Source organism: Heliconius melpomene, chromosome 13 (genome assembly GCF_056956725.1).
Source record: "Heliconius melpomene rosina isolate 202511_hmr_F chromosome 13, ASM5695672v1, whole genome shotgun sequence".
Taxonomy (NCBI): domain Eukaryota; kingdom Metazoa; phylum Arthropoda; class Insecta; order Lepidoptera; family Nymphalidae; genus Heliconius; species Heliconius melpomene.
Window position 1 is genome coordinate 16,591,751 of NC_140401.1, and position 13,882 is coordinate 16,605,632.

Here is a 13,882-nt window from a genome sequence, read left to right on the forward strand (position 1 = left end):
ACTAGGGCAGTTCAATGTTACGTGTATAATAGGTTTAAACAGCATTTTCGTCTGCGTAATGCATAAAAATGTTTATACGCTTCGAAAAAGTTGGGATTCTTTGGTTCTTGCAGTTTAAAATGTTATTTTAAGTTGTTAGTTACTTACAGAAATAAAAAATAAAATGTTATTTAGGTGTATTAAAATATTATACTTTGTCATATATTTATTACTGAAACTACATCAAATTTTGAACTAATTGCATATTAAAATGCATCTAAATCCAAAAAGAATTTATCAAATCCGCAGTGCACCGTAAATTGCACTCCCTGTTTACAAAGCGATGGCCATTGACAAAACAATGGTGGTGAGGAATTTCGTACCTCAACAAACATCGATCGGTCCCATTCATTTGGTGTTTAGTGTATACTGTTATCAACTACAACTTCCGGTGCTCTAATATCATGAATAGAACTTAATGCCAAACCTTATGTTTAACTTTCTATTGAGAAAGTAACATTTGCGACTGCGATGATGTGGATAAACCTCGTTATCAGTTATTAGACGTTTGTACTTCGGTATGAAAGGCGCCAGTCTCTAATATGTTTTTGAATATCATGTTCATTTCTCTAGTTATTTAACATTGACATGAAATTTTGATGTGCATAGAAAGACATTTCCTGTTATATTAGCCGTTTTTTAAACTTGTAAATAAACAAATAACTTTAGTTAATATATGTATGAATGCCATGTATTTATTTATAAATAACAAGACCAAAATATTTGCATTGAAATATGTATTAATTTAGTCTAGCCTTGATAAAAATGTCAAAGGTATGAATCGCATTCATCTGTTATACTTACAGACTAGTTAATTCGATTATGAATTGAGCCATCGAAAGTTTGTTAAAATCGTGATGTTCACGATACTGTGTCGCGTCGGCCGTCAGCGTGACGAAGTCTGCTGGTATGCGTCGTGATTCAGACGGAAACCTTATATATTCGATTCAATGTTTATGTAATTTACAATCCGTCTGCCCGACATTGTTGTAGATAATATTAACAATATGTATAATTTAGCTTATTCAAAAATCTTTTAGGTTAAAAGTAGGTACCTAAGTTAGTAGTTTCAACGCGGAATTCAATGTCGCGTTTTTCTTGTTATTAGATCAAAATAATTCATTCCCCCGAGTGAGAATCGAATCCACAATCGTCGCCTTTTGCGCCACGACGGTGAATCAAATAAAATAAAACAAAAATATCTATGTATAAAGTAAGTTTCGAAAAACATTTAATTCTAACATAATGTTTGAGAGCCCTCCAGCCGGGCCTGAGACCTTGGTACAGTGACATGACGCGCGTCTCAACGCCACACATTTGTGTTCTCACTCCGCTTCGGAATGCCGTTTGTCAATGATCGAATAACGCGTGACGTCATACCGTCACATCAGCCGCCATACGCACGCTGTCGTCTACCATCATAATTCCAACTATTGTAAAAACAATTTTGGGGTAAATATACGATGATAGCTCGTGGCGTGACGTGACGTGACGCGTCAGGAATGCTCCGGGGCGTTGAGAAATACATTTTATATCGACGTATTGGATCATCCGGTCGGCACGCTTCATCGAACCGATTGCAACTCTTGTTCAATTTGATTGTAGCAGCGCCACACAGCTTGTGTCAGCGATTTGGAATGCGAGAGGAAATCACGTTGACCCCTAACACACTTCCTTTTTCGGAACGGAAAGTCTTATAATATTCCTGTCCCTGCTTTGTTTGACTTATCAACGGAATACACACGACCAATAATAAGCGCGTGACGTCATATACTTTAAATAACCATATAAATTGTTCCAAGCAAAATGGAAGGTTCTGGACGTATAAAACTGAAATTGTGAAAATTTTCAGAAACTCAATCGGAATGTGCATTAACCGAGCTATGCGGATTAAAATATTTCCCGGGCGATATTAATAGATTATAAGTAGGTGTGAGTGTCCGTCTGTCGGGCGGGCGGTCGGGCGGTCGGTCGGTATGTGTGAGACGGCGTGGCACCGCCTCCGAACTGACGGGATATCCAGGATTTGGTAATCGATGTTTAAAAATATTTTGGAGGAATTTGAAAATTTTCAGCTTTATATTAATAAATGCTTGTAAATAAATATAAGCCTATTATATCGTTGTATAATATTGAAAATTATTGCTTTTCCGGTTTTGTGAATAATGTGCTGAATTTATGAAGTTTATAAATAAATATTTATTAGATGAAAGAATATTAGATTTAATATTTGCTCTTTTTAGTTAGTTATAAAATGTGAAGGAATGCTGGTGAAATAATCCAAAGCGGGTAGCAAGTTTCGCTTCTATTTGCGGATTGTGGCCGTGCATTGGCCTTCTGTCGCGTCATTTACCAAAGATTGAAACACCTCATAGAACGGATCTTTCTGAACTTTATTTGTGTATATATATCTCAATCGATTAAAGTTACTTAACCTTAAAAACCTCGGTAATAATAATATTTTTTATAAAATATATTAAAACTAAGAGAATACGAATATTTTTACTCTACTACGTATTACGCAAGTACGGAAATGCGTGAAATTCACTAAATATCTTGAGCGTGCCAAATATTTTGAAACATTACTTAATACTTGTCACCTAAATTAAATCTAGTGACTATACATATACATTGACTCTTAGATATGTACAAAACTTGTAGCGTGTTTTCGTATTCGTGTATTCAACTTTTCCCAATATAGTTGTAAAAATATATACGCAATAATATTTACATTGAAATATATATTTATAACTGGCTTAAAATATTTAATGTCGATTCATTTCTCTTTTCGAGCAAGTAAGTAAAACTTTGCCATTTAAATCTGTATTTTCTTAAAAAGCAATAAACATTCGTATTGCACTTTCATTTATTACGCCTACCAAATCGCCAGTTTGAAGGTGACCCGCCATATTGCATAATGTACATGTAAAAATTTTGAGTTTTTAGTTTATTGGAATAGCGTAGAGGCTGTGTGCGTGAAAGTTGTGTGAGTGTGCGATTAGGGATTCCGTGACACGGGTCACCGTTTCCAAGAACGCGACTCGTCTTGACGTCCCGCTGACAGGACTGGTTTTGCTGAACAGCAACATAGTAGAGTGCAGCCGTCTCGTTCGCACTCACGGTGTCCACATCGGCCGTCTCGCTCGGTGCAAGATGCGCACACGCACGCGCCCTCTGTCCCCTCGCCTCGATAAGCGCTCTGTAATGTAATGGACGCTTTCGGTAGCTGTACGGGAGTTACGAATTTCCATTGAAGATTTGTCGTATCTCCAAACTACTACCACCATATATAGATAACGAAAATGAAATTAACATTACGTATAAATAAATCAATTTGTATATGTATTACATATATCAAATATGGCTCTTTATGTTATATGTTATACATTTAATAGACTAAACCACAGACAATGCGCCGTGTTGATAACTGTATACAAAAAGCACAGTAATTTATCGTATATTTAATCAAATACGTGGTCGTTTAACCTTACCGGACTTCAGATAAATGGGACGAAACAGTCACGCGAACTGAACAGTTTCGTCAGTACTTACATATACTTATAGATATTTCCGTAACATTATGTTTATAATTTTCGTGTTTAAATAATGTTTGAAACTTGTAAGAAATAGAGCGAGGTACTGGCGCCTGCGCACCACGCCCTCGAGCTCCCGGGCATGAAGTACCGGCTATCATTAATTGCTTCTGCTATTATCTGCACCTAGATAGACCACATACTTGTAGTACAAGAACGCCCTTCGATTTATCGTTGCGCTGCACCTCCCGCTTTCTATCGCTGAAATTGCTTGTGTGTTTTAACCATATAAAAACTTTTTATGTTTATTTATTTATTTTTACATTCCATTTAAATGAGATTCAAAGATATGATGGATGTCGATGTCCATACGCGAGCTGAGTTGAATGTATGATTAAGAGGTAGTATTCGCCACGCCTCGTGTCGATTATAATCTGTTATGTAGTGATAATTAGAAATTTTAGTTAGAAAATCAAATATGAGGTACGAACACGGGTATAAATTGACTCTACCGTGCTCTCGGTATATATCATTAGACAACTAGTCAAACTTATGCGGTCGAAACTCGAATAATAACGGTGCTGGTTATTTTTATTTTGCTTTAATGATAGTAATAGGAGCAGTTTTAATAGGTTCGCCCCTTACTTCCCACGAAAAGTAATCACGCTCGGAGCATAACCTATGGGAAAGGTTTGGAGATATTAAAGCAGGTTAAGTTGAAAAAAACGCCAAATATTTTTTATGTTTTAAAGTACGATCAATGACTAACATAAGAAAATTGTAAATATAACAAGCGAAATGTGAAATTTTTGCGTTGGTACGCTCGTGAGGATTACATTAATTTTTTATTATCGAAGCTATGTAAACCCGTACTGTTCGTTTTCATTTAGAAGAAATTGTCTTGCATAAAATCCAAGTAAATGAGATAGAAACGGGTTTGCCTCGTATCATTTCAATTGAACGTTTCTCAGTATTGACAAGAAATAATGATTGTTTCAGATACACAAAGCCCCAAACCTTCGCGGACTGCATCGGAAATGAGCTGCCGCTCGGCTGGGAGGAGGCGTACGATCCACAGATCGGACCCTATTATATCAATCATGTTAATCGTGAGTATCATTTTTGTTATTTTTAATATTTTTAAAGTGTAAAAATGTATTAAAAATAACTAAAGCCTTATAATTGTTTTGTTGGATTCGGAGATTTGGGAAGATTTATTTTTTTGTCTTGGCTATATTGTGAACTTCACCTAAATAGAAAAAAAAAATACCTAAGAACTATAGGAAACACAATTATGCTGTACATATATGTATGTAAATATTATACAAAAAAAATATTCTAGAATAGTAAAAGAATGTCAGGAGTCGAGAGTTGCGTAAAACTGGACATAGCCGACGAGTGACTGTAAAGTCGACGCTGACTTTAACCTTGGTAATTATCTTAAGCTCAACAGCGAATGAATTATGTCGAATTCCGACTTGCAATATATAAAATGGATATTTCTTCTGTCAGCGCATCCAGTAACTAACTTGATATATTAAATTTAAAAATTTAAATGACAAGCTGAAAAATAATTCTATTTTTAATAATAAACCTTTTAAATATTTATTTCAATATCTTCTTGTTAAAGAAATTTTGGGTAAAAAAAAAGTTTTAGGTTTCTTCGACCGTTAAAAATATTATTTATACTAAAAAAAATAAAACATTCACATAGAAGAAAAAGTAAAATTATTTTTTGATTTAAAGTAGTACTAAATGAATAGTTCTTTTCAAACGTAATATTAATTAGAAATAATAGTCCAATTAATCATCGTTATACAAACCGCCATTGCCAGTCTGTGAGCAGCAAAAATGTTGAAATGACCTAACAAATTATTTTAAATAATTTTAAAATCAATCAAACAAATTTAAATAATGAAAAGGTCGTGGTGCCGCAACGACAGCGTGCGACGAATGTATAAGTGTCGATTCCTACTCGGGGGACGGAATTTTTAACATTTTTATAAGTGCGAAATGGGAAATGAGGAACGGAGTGTTAAAAAATCTTTATATGCTGTATGCGGGATAAAAAGAATAATAAAAAAATTAATACTTATTACAGGTTGTAAATAAGAGTAAATTACACTTTTTCAGTTGCCATTAAATATGTAACAAGAAGTGCAACGAGACTTATTTATGACTTTTGGATTATTCAATACGTTTGGTCGTGGGTGAAAAATGCTCAACGCGGGGGGCTCATGATGGTTGCTTGGTGCCTCAGTTAATGTATGAATTAAACAACAGCTCGGCTTATTTATTTACTGTGTTAGATGTTGCCGCAGCTTATATTACTTCGAAGTTTAAGAAGTGATAATATTAAAGCATATATAAAAGAAATATAAATTAAATATAAACCTAATTAATTATTTGATAAGTTTTAATTCACATTCCATTTGATGATTTATATTAATTGTATTCTTGTGTCCTCGTCAGTGACCTGGCTTACCCTACATTCGAGATACACATAAGGATAAAAAAATATTATTATTTATTATTTTATTAATACTAGAAAGTAAATAAACAAGTAGTAAATCATGGCCATCAAAAAAAGTGGAAATGACTCCATAGGTATACTTGCTTTCTTAGTCATATTAAATATAATCATATTTTTTGTCTACACATACGAAACCTTAACACTAATTATGTAAAAACAAAAAAAATACAACTGGTTTGTTTGTACATAAAATATATATCTTGAGTGGCAGGTGTTTTGTATCAGTATGAGTAATAATATATAGCCTTTGAGGCCGTCGTGGCGTAGTGGCACAAGCGTGTGAATGTAACGCGACGGTTGTGTGTTCGATTCCCACTCGAGGAAGTGTAATATTTATTTACGTTTATATTTCCATTTCTTCGCTCTGGTGTCGAGGGAAAGCGCGGCATTGAGTTCTACCACTCAACACACAATACTTCCAGAATTCGGCAGAAAGTTGGGAACGGTCTTAACACTAGGTTTCCTCTGCCTACCCTGCTGCGTGCGGGATACAGCGTGGAGGTGATTTTGAGTTATAATATAATAAATAATAATGTGTATATATAGGTAAGTAAACTTATGTATTAATATAATATAACGTTTATATAATAGTAAGCCAGTACTTTCGAATATTCTCTCCGTTCGACATTGTACATACATCTCAATTATTGTTATTAGCGCCGACGTCATTACATAATGATTTGTCCAAAAAAATAACTACTTTATGCTTATGGCTTTCTATGAAGTCTTTAGTACAATGCCTTGGCTAATTGTTTTTCACTTTAATTAATGTATAGGTTGTAGATTCTTATTCCAGTTGATGCAATAATTAAATTCTTAATACGTATATGTATATATGTATTAACATTTTTTTTATATACACACAGTTTCTTCCAGTAATTATTATAGATATACTGCGAATTCCATTATCTACCACAAAATATATAAATGTTTGTATGAAAAATAAAGAAAAAGTAACATACTTAAGTTAAAATATTATTACGTTGGTTTTTACAGTCTAAAATGAAATGTGAATTAAAATTCTAAATAAAAAAAAAACCTGCTTGCTATACTTAATGTGATAAAGTTAGTAATTTTAATTAAGATCTCAAATCTCAAGGAATAAAAAGAATATTGTTCTACTTACACACAAAAAAAGCTTATCTTTTGGAAAAAATCTCATTAAAATCTGTCTAGCAATTCAGTGGTTTACGACATGACTTTTTCACATGTATAATTGTCAGATAAATCTCAAAGGACAATGCGGCGATAAATACCGCAAAGTGACATTTTAATGATCGTTGGAATCGAAAAAATAAATAATGTCGATTCTTATTGTATTCAGTTAGTTTAGAGCTAACACAAATCATGGAGTTATGCGGATTCCTTATGGCCTAGGAACAGGTGTTTTAGAAGTGCCATGCCAATATACATAACGACGGCTAGATTATATAGAACAAGTCGTTTTTTTAATATGGAAATAATCAAAAAGGCACTAATCTTTAAATATGTCTATATATAAAAATTTTAGTGTTGTATATTATATATTTTATTATTGTATCAAAAAATCTATTTTTTTATATAAAAATATGTAGTTTTTATAGATTGCTGAATATACTAGTATAGTAATATTGATGTTATTTCTATAAAACAGCGCGCCGTGCCTATAACGGTCACACAGAACATTTCGCACGAAACGCACACGCATTCCTTTGCATTATTTATCAGTGCGGGAGCTTTTCCGCCATTTTCTAGATTTTTTTTAACGACCACCCAACATAGACTTTAAACTTTATAAGTTTCGCTTATTTATTACAAAATTTAATTTAACCTTAATTTACTTCAAAATTATACGTATATAAAAAAGTAATGTTGATTAATTATGATAAAAATCATATAATATAATTTTCTTATTTGACCTCATTCCGATTATCTTAGTCATTAAAACAAAAGCATTTTGAAAATATTTCTTATTTCATACCGCTCGTTAATTACCCCCATTCTTGTAATTTAATAAACCTAAATATTTTTAAATGTATTAAGTGAGTTTAATTGTTATTTAATTTATTTTTATAAAGTTAAAAGTCTTGACTTAGTTACCAACATAATTTTTATCGATTGTTATTGCGCACGCGCATTTTATTAGATCAATCATGTTTAAGTTTTTTAATGCTGACGAAATTTTGTTTGCTTCCTATAGATAAATGTTAGAAGATAAATTGTATTTATATATTTACTACTAGAGAATATTAGATTAAAATATTATAACTTTAAATATCTAGACACAATTTTTCGTCTTTTTAAAATTTACTGCCATACGGAACTAAAAAAAAATTTCAATTACTTTTAAATAATAAAATTAATCAAATCTCCCACAAAGCAGTCTCAGTCGAATAATTCTCAAATATTTTACAATTTACATTGCAATAATTAAATTTATTTCCGTTTTCAATGACCATTTGTAGAAAAAACGTCCACTCTGGGAACACGTAGTTAAACGTTACTTTTATTTAAGATTTACGATTGTAGCAAAAATACCAATTGAGTAACGGGACCCGCCTGCCGCCTGCCGCCTGCCTTGAAGAGGTCCGGGTCAGTACTGTTGTACTATTCTTACAGTACTTTAAAACTACTACGCGAAACGTCGTATCACGTCGTTGACAATATTACTATAGTAAATTATAGGTGCTTATGTATATATGTAAAGTTTACGTATTTTCACAGTAAATATCTTAAATAAAACAGTACAACTTCACGCTGTATCCCGCACACAGCAGGGTAAGCAGAGAATATCTAGTGTTAAGACACTCCGTTCTCCACTTTCTGCCGAATTCTGGAGGCATTGCATGTTGAAATATCTTAAATGTTTCTACTTTTTTCGTTTAATACATAATGTCGGAACACTATATTCGTGGAATGAAATGGGAAGATAGAAAAAAGTTCGTTCTTTGTAATTTTTTTATCATTTTATTACCTAAGTACATAAACATTAAATTTAATTTAAATTTCCATTTATATAACACTGTTTTTTTGTCATGTTACATGAAGATGTGTGTTATATGGCCTAATTATTTTCACCTTCATAATCTTTCTGTTTTCGACTTTCGAAAATATTTCAATTTTGAGTCAGCCCCAATTATTATATATTGACGTCAATTGAAATTGCAGTATTTATATTTAATGGCAAATTTTAAATGTCATTTTTGAACGCGTTATTTTTAAATCCGATAATATTATTATATCAGAAGAATATTTTTAACTTAATGAAGTGAATAATCAAAAGGCTGAAGGCTTAGTTACTTATACTAAGTATTTTTTATATTTTTTTTAATTCTTAAACAATCGCCTCGTTTAATTAGAGCTTAAGCCGTAAATATTGCTTTTTTAATGATATTCGTTTTTTGGAAACTGATCTTTGTGGTTTTGTATTACAAAAACGCAACGGTTTTTTCATAATTAAAAAAATTATATTAACTTTTGCCCAATTTCTTTTTTTAATCGTTCCCTGCAAATAATTGCAGTATACATTACTTTATTATCTGTAATTTTCATATTTTGTTTTTTATTACACTTTTTAAATGAGAAAAGTAGTAATAAACATCTCTTTTTTCATAAAATTACAAAAGGATTGTCCGTTGACTTTAAAAAAATTGTAAAAGCATGAGGGCACCCCGACATGCACGAAGAGTTAGATGAAACTAGAAGAGGCGAAAGAGGCATGCAGAGACTGTGTAGCATTAGGCGCCCTATTTTCTCTGGCTAAACCCAGATGGTGTTAAAAAACGTGAAACTAAAAAAAAAAACATAGCTGCCTGTTTTGCTATTAGAAATCAATAAATTATATTTAGCATAAAGTTATTTTAATGATATTACATTGCTTTATTTTGTATAAATTTCATATAAAAATGTTTGCATGGAATGTATTAGCACAGATATATCAACGATTTATATGCAAATTCCGACATCTAGCATTGGGTAAAGATATAGGTGTTTTTATTTAAATCATTATAATCATTATCGTTTCGTTTTTTATTACATTCTTCTTATTTTATAGGTATTTATATCGAGGTTAACGCGAATTTTTAATTTATAATTATTTCTTTTTAAACTTTAGTGTTTTTTCCCGCGTAGCGAGTTAGACAGAAGATATTCAGTTCCTCACTTTCCGAGGATAGCGAGGATATGAAAATAATTTAAAATATAATAAAACCAGACAGACACTGTCACAAAAATATTTGCCTCACAAGGGATTGGAATCTGTAAACACTACAGTATAATCGCGTTCGCAATTTTAAATTCTGATAGCTCATTTCTTGTAGTTAATGGGATCTCTCGTTAGTATAATTACGAGGTTCTATCTTGGTTAAGCTATGTTGCCTGGGGCGCATTTTTTTGCATAAATATTCTCTTGTAATAAGCTGTAGAAGTTTCTTAGATATGACGATAAGGCTTGAAGTTTTAAAGTTAAATATTAAAATATAAAATATTTCAGTATAAATAGTAATTTACCAGTGTAGGAAACTGATACGGTGGTGTAGGTACAATTAAATGAGATAAGAAACTGTCTGACTTGTTGACTTCTTTCTTTTGCGATTCTTTAATGAAATATCATTTCTGAATTTCCATTGATTTTGTTTAGTGCAAAAAAATTGTATTTTTGTTCATTGAAATGATGACATGTTATATTGACAAAACGATTCTAAATTTTAATTTGAATAAAGCTAAAATATGTCTTTTACGTGGCTCAATAGCCTAAGAAAAAATAAACCGATGATGGCACGAGTATGAAGTGAACTGTTCTGACCGAAATATTGTTGTTTATCAAACACGGCGTTGTGCTCTGCTATTCAACACGTAACATTCTAAAATGGCTGAAAAGTAGAGAATGGATTGTTTCAACACGCATTTAGCGTGAAAGTCTGCCTTTCCCGCTAAATGCGTGTTAGATGTATTAAGATAAAAAATAATGTATGAGCTCAGTTGTCTACTAATGTATATTACAGTCATCCACTTTGCATACTCAGTTTAAAGCCTCCAGGTCTGTTATCTAACTATGCGATCACCTGCACAAGTATTTCCTGCATATATCTACTTCATATATTTAATAAGTAACATATTATGTTGTACTACATTTTATATACAAATATTTGTATATGCTAACAGTAATCTGGCGTTTTCTGTTATTTAAGTTAACTAATAAGTGTCTAAAGATTTAAAATTCTCACATATGAGGTTATATAAATAGTTTTAAATAAAATACGAGTAAGTATTTTGAATCAATGACCAAAAAAAGGAATCAAACAAATGTCATTTCCAAAATAAACTTTTTTTAAATATAATTATATATTTACTTACACTATGGTTTTAGATATATTAAAACTTAATTCTGTCTGTGTGGTCGTTTAATAGTTTTTCCAAATACAGAGCTCGTCCGTGTACATTGAAAATAAAATGCTTCTCACGTTCAGCTTAACTTTGATATCGGCAGTATTTATTATCAGTTTTATGGTAAGTTCTATTCTTTTAGAATACCTAATCAGTTCGTGCTTTCCTTCGCATTCCTTTGACAATATGAATTGTAATGTCACAATAATAGTGTGTGCACCTAAATATTAATTGTGTTTTGTTGTTAAAAAATAGATAACTTCAAACGTCGCTATATATTTTTTTTATTTAGTTGGAGTTGCTTTAGTAAACGAAGCGCGGCGTTGAGTTATGCCTGTCAATACAAAATGTCTCGAAAATTAGGTGGAGAGTGGGTAACGGAATATATTAACACTGGGTACCCTCTCTCTACCCTACTATGCGGGTTAAAAAACGTGAAGCTAGGTAGAGTTAATCGAATTAATCATTTATAAATCGTTTCATAGTTTTTTCTTAATGGGATCTAAAATCTTCAATTCCAACAAGTGTATACGTATAGATTTTTACTTTATTGTACTTAAAATGAATTGTAGATATTAACATGTGGTTTTGTTATAATACGATGCCGAAGATTTAGTTTCATTGTTTATACCAATTTACTAGTAATAGACCCAGGATTCATTAAGCTAATAATAGTTTAGTATAATCCATCCATGGTCACATATAGACGGAGTATTGTAAAGTGTTCGAAACGTCGGGATTCCAAATATGTATTCTAAATATAGATTTAGGAGAAAACGTGTAATTTTTATGTTTCTTTTTTGTATTACTTTATTGAGATATACAGTTTCTATATTTACGTCCTCTACATCTTTAAATAACTATTAACTGTAGAATCATTGTCTATAACATGATTATCTAAAAAAAAAACGTAATGTCATCTTGTGACATTTTGTTTCAACAAATAATTAATTTGCATCCTCGTTATAAGATGAGTCAACTTGCATCCATTAGCGTGTAACGGAAGTTAGCTTTAGCGAATTAAATTCTTGACTTCGCTATTAAAATGAGGTGATTCATTTTGTCTAATTATTATTGCTATAGTAGCGTTTTATGTTAATTTAAATGTTTAACATTTTTCTCCCCTGTAAATGGTATGTTAATGTATTTTTTTTACACAACATCGTCGAGATCTCCAATTTCGTATTGCAAAATATAAATCAATATGGCCTTAATATCGATTTGGAGCGTTTTGTTTGGAAATCTACTGCGTTTTAAATTTAAATAACATTTTGTTATTCGAAGAATTACGTGAGGCCCAGTGGGATAACATTTGACAGTAAATACGATGGATTTGATCTTAACTCAGGAATAATTTATTTTTATTTATCTGCGTCTTTGAGGTTCTCCACCCAATACGCAACATCTCGAATTCAGGTGGAAAGTTGAGAAAGGAGTTTTTTAATCTTCGGTGGTCCCTATCTACCCTGGCAGGCAGTTAGAGATAACCTTAGGTAGGTAATATAATATACGTTCAGAAATATAAACATTACATAACCGTTGCATGTCAATACGTCTAAATAGGCAATTGCCGTCCGTAATCTGATTTGAGTGGAATCAGCAAGTCCCGGCCTTGTCGGTATTGAGCATAATAATTGAAAGATCGGCGCACTTTGGATGTCACGCGGCGGGAGGATGGGTGAGGAATGCATGCTCCGTCACAGCTTTTTTATTGCTGAAATACCTAGATTTATTACGGACGTTGTGCTGGTGCAAGGGGTCAATTTATTTATTGCTGATAGTTTATATATAGTTAGTATTGAATATTTTCTGTATATAAAATGGACAAAATCTTAAGAAGCAATTTATTCGCTAGCAGTCCGATAAGGTAAAGATGTAATATTTATATTATAGAATGAAACTTATATTAACAAGAAACGTGGTAAACGTTTTAGAGAGATAATGGGAACAAAATTCGATGATATTTCATATAAACATTCTTTAACTACCGAATTTTAATAAGGCCTGTTAAAAGCGGAAATAACTAACTAAATTGTTAATTTAAAAAGGTATTTCCTAAAATGATAACATTGATTTATTGCTTTCAAACGACACGTTAAAATTCCAAACAATTTCAACGAAAACATATTATTGTGCAGTTTCGCTTACCTACGCAAATAGTATCGGAGGTATGTAGGTAAACAGGTTATATCAGATTTTCAATTGCTCGAACAAAATTGCTTGTAGTATTCTAGTGACTTACTAATAATTTGTGTTAATCGTAGTAGTTTGCTATATTATCGTTTATTTTAACACTTTCAATCGAGATGTTTGTGAGTTCGATTCCTATTGAGGAATGTTTGGGTATATTTAAAAATTGGATTTGGACAACCATTTTTTTTAAAGACTAGAAAATAATAGGCCAGTACTGAGA

General features: G+C 31.8%; 1 protein-coding gene across 1 annotated transcript in view; it reads left to right on the forward strand.

The window, feature by feature from the left end:
- The window catches only part of kibra (WW and C2 domain containing protein kibra), a 65,123-nt gene that overhangs the window by 4,131 nt on the left and 47,110 nt on the right, over positions 1-13,882 (forward strand). Inside the window, exon 2 of the mRNA XM_085196870.1 lies at positions 4,572-4,681. Coding sequence (XP_085052996.1) covers positions 4,572-4,681 — 110 coding nt within the window. The remainder of the gene's footprint in view (positions 1-4,571; positions 4,682-13,882) is intronic.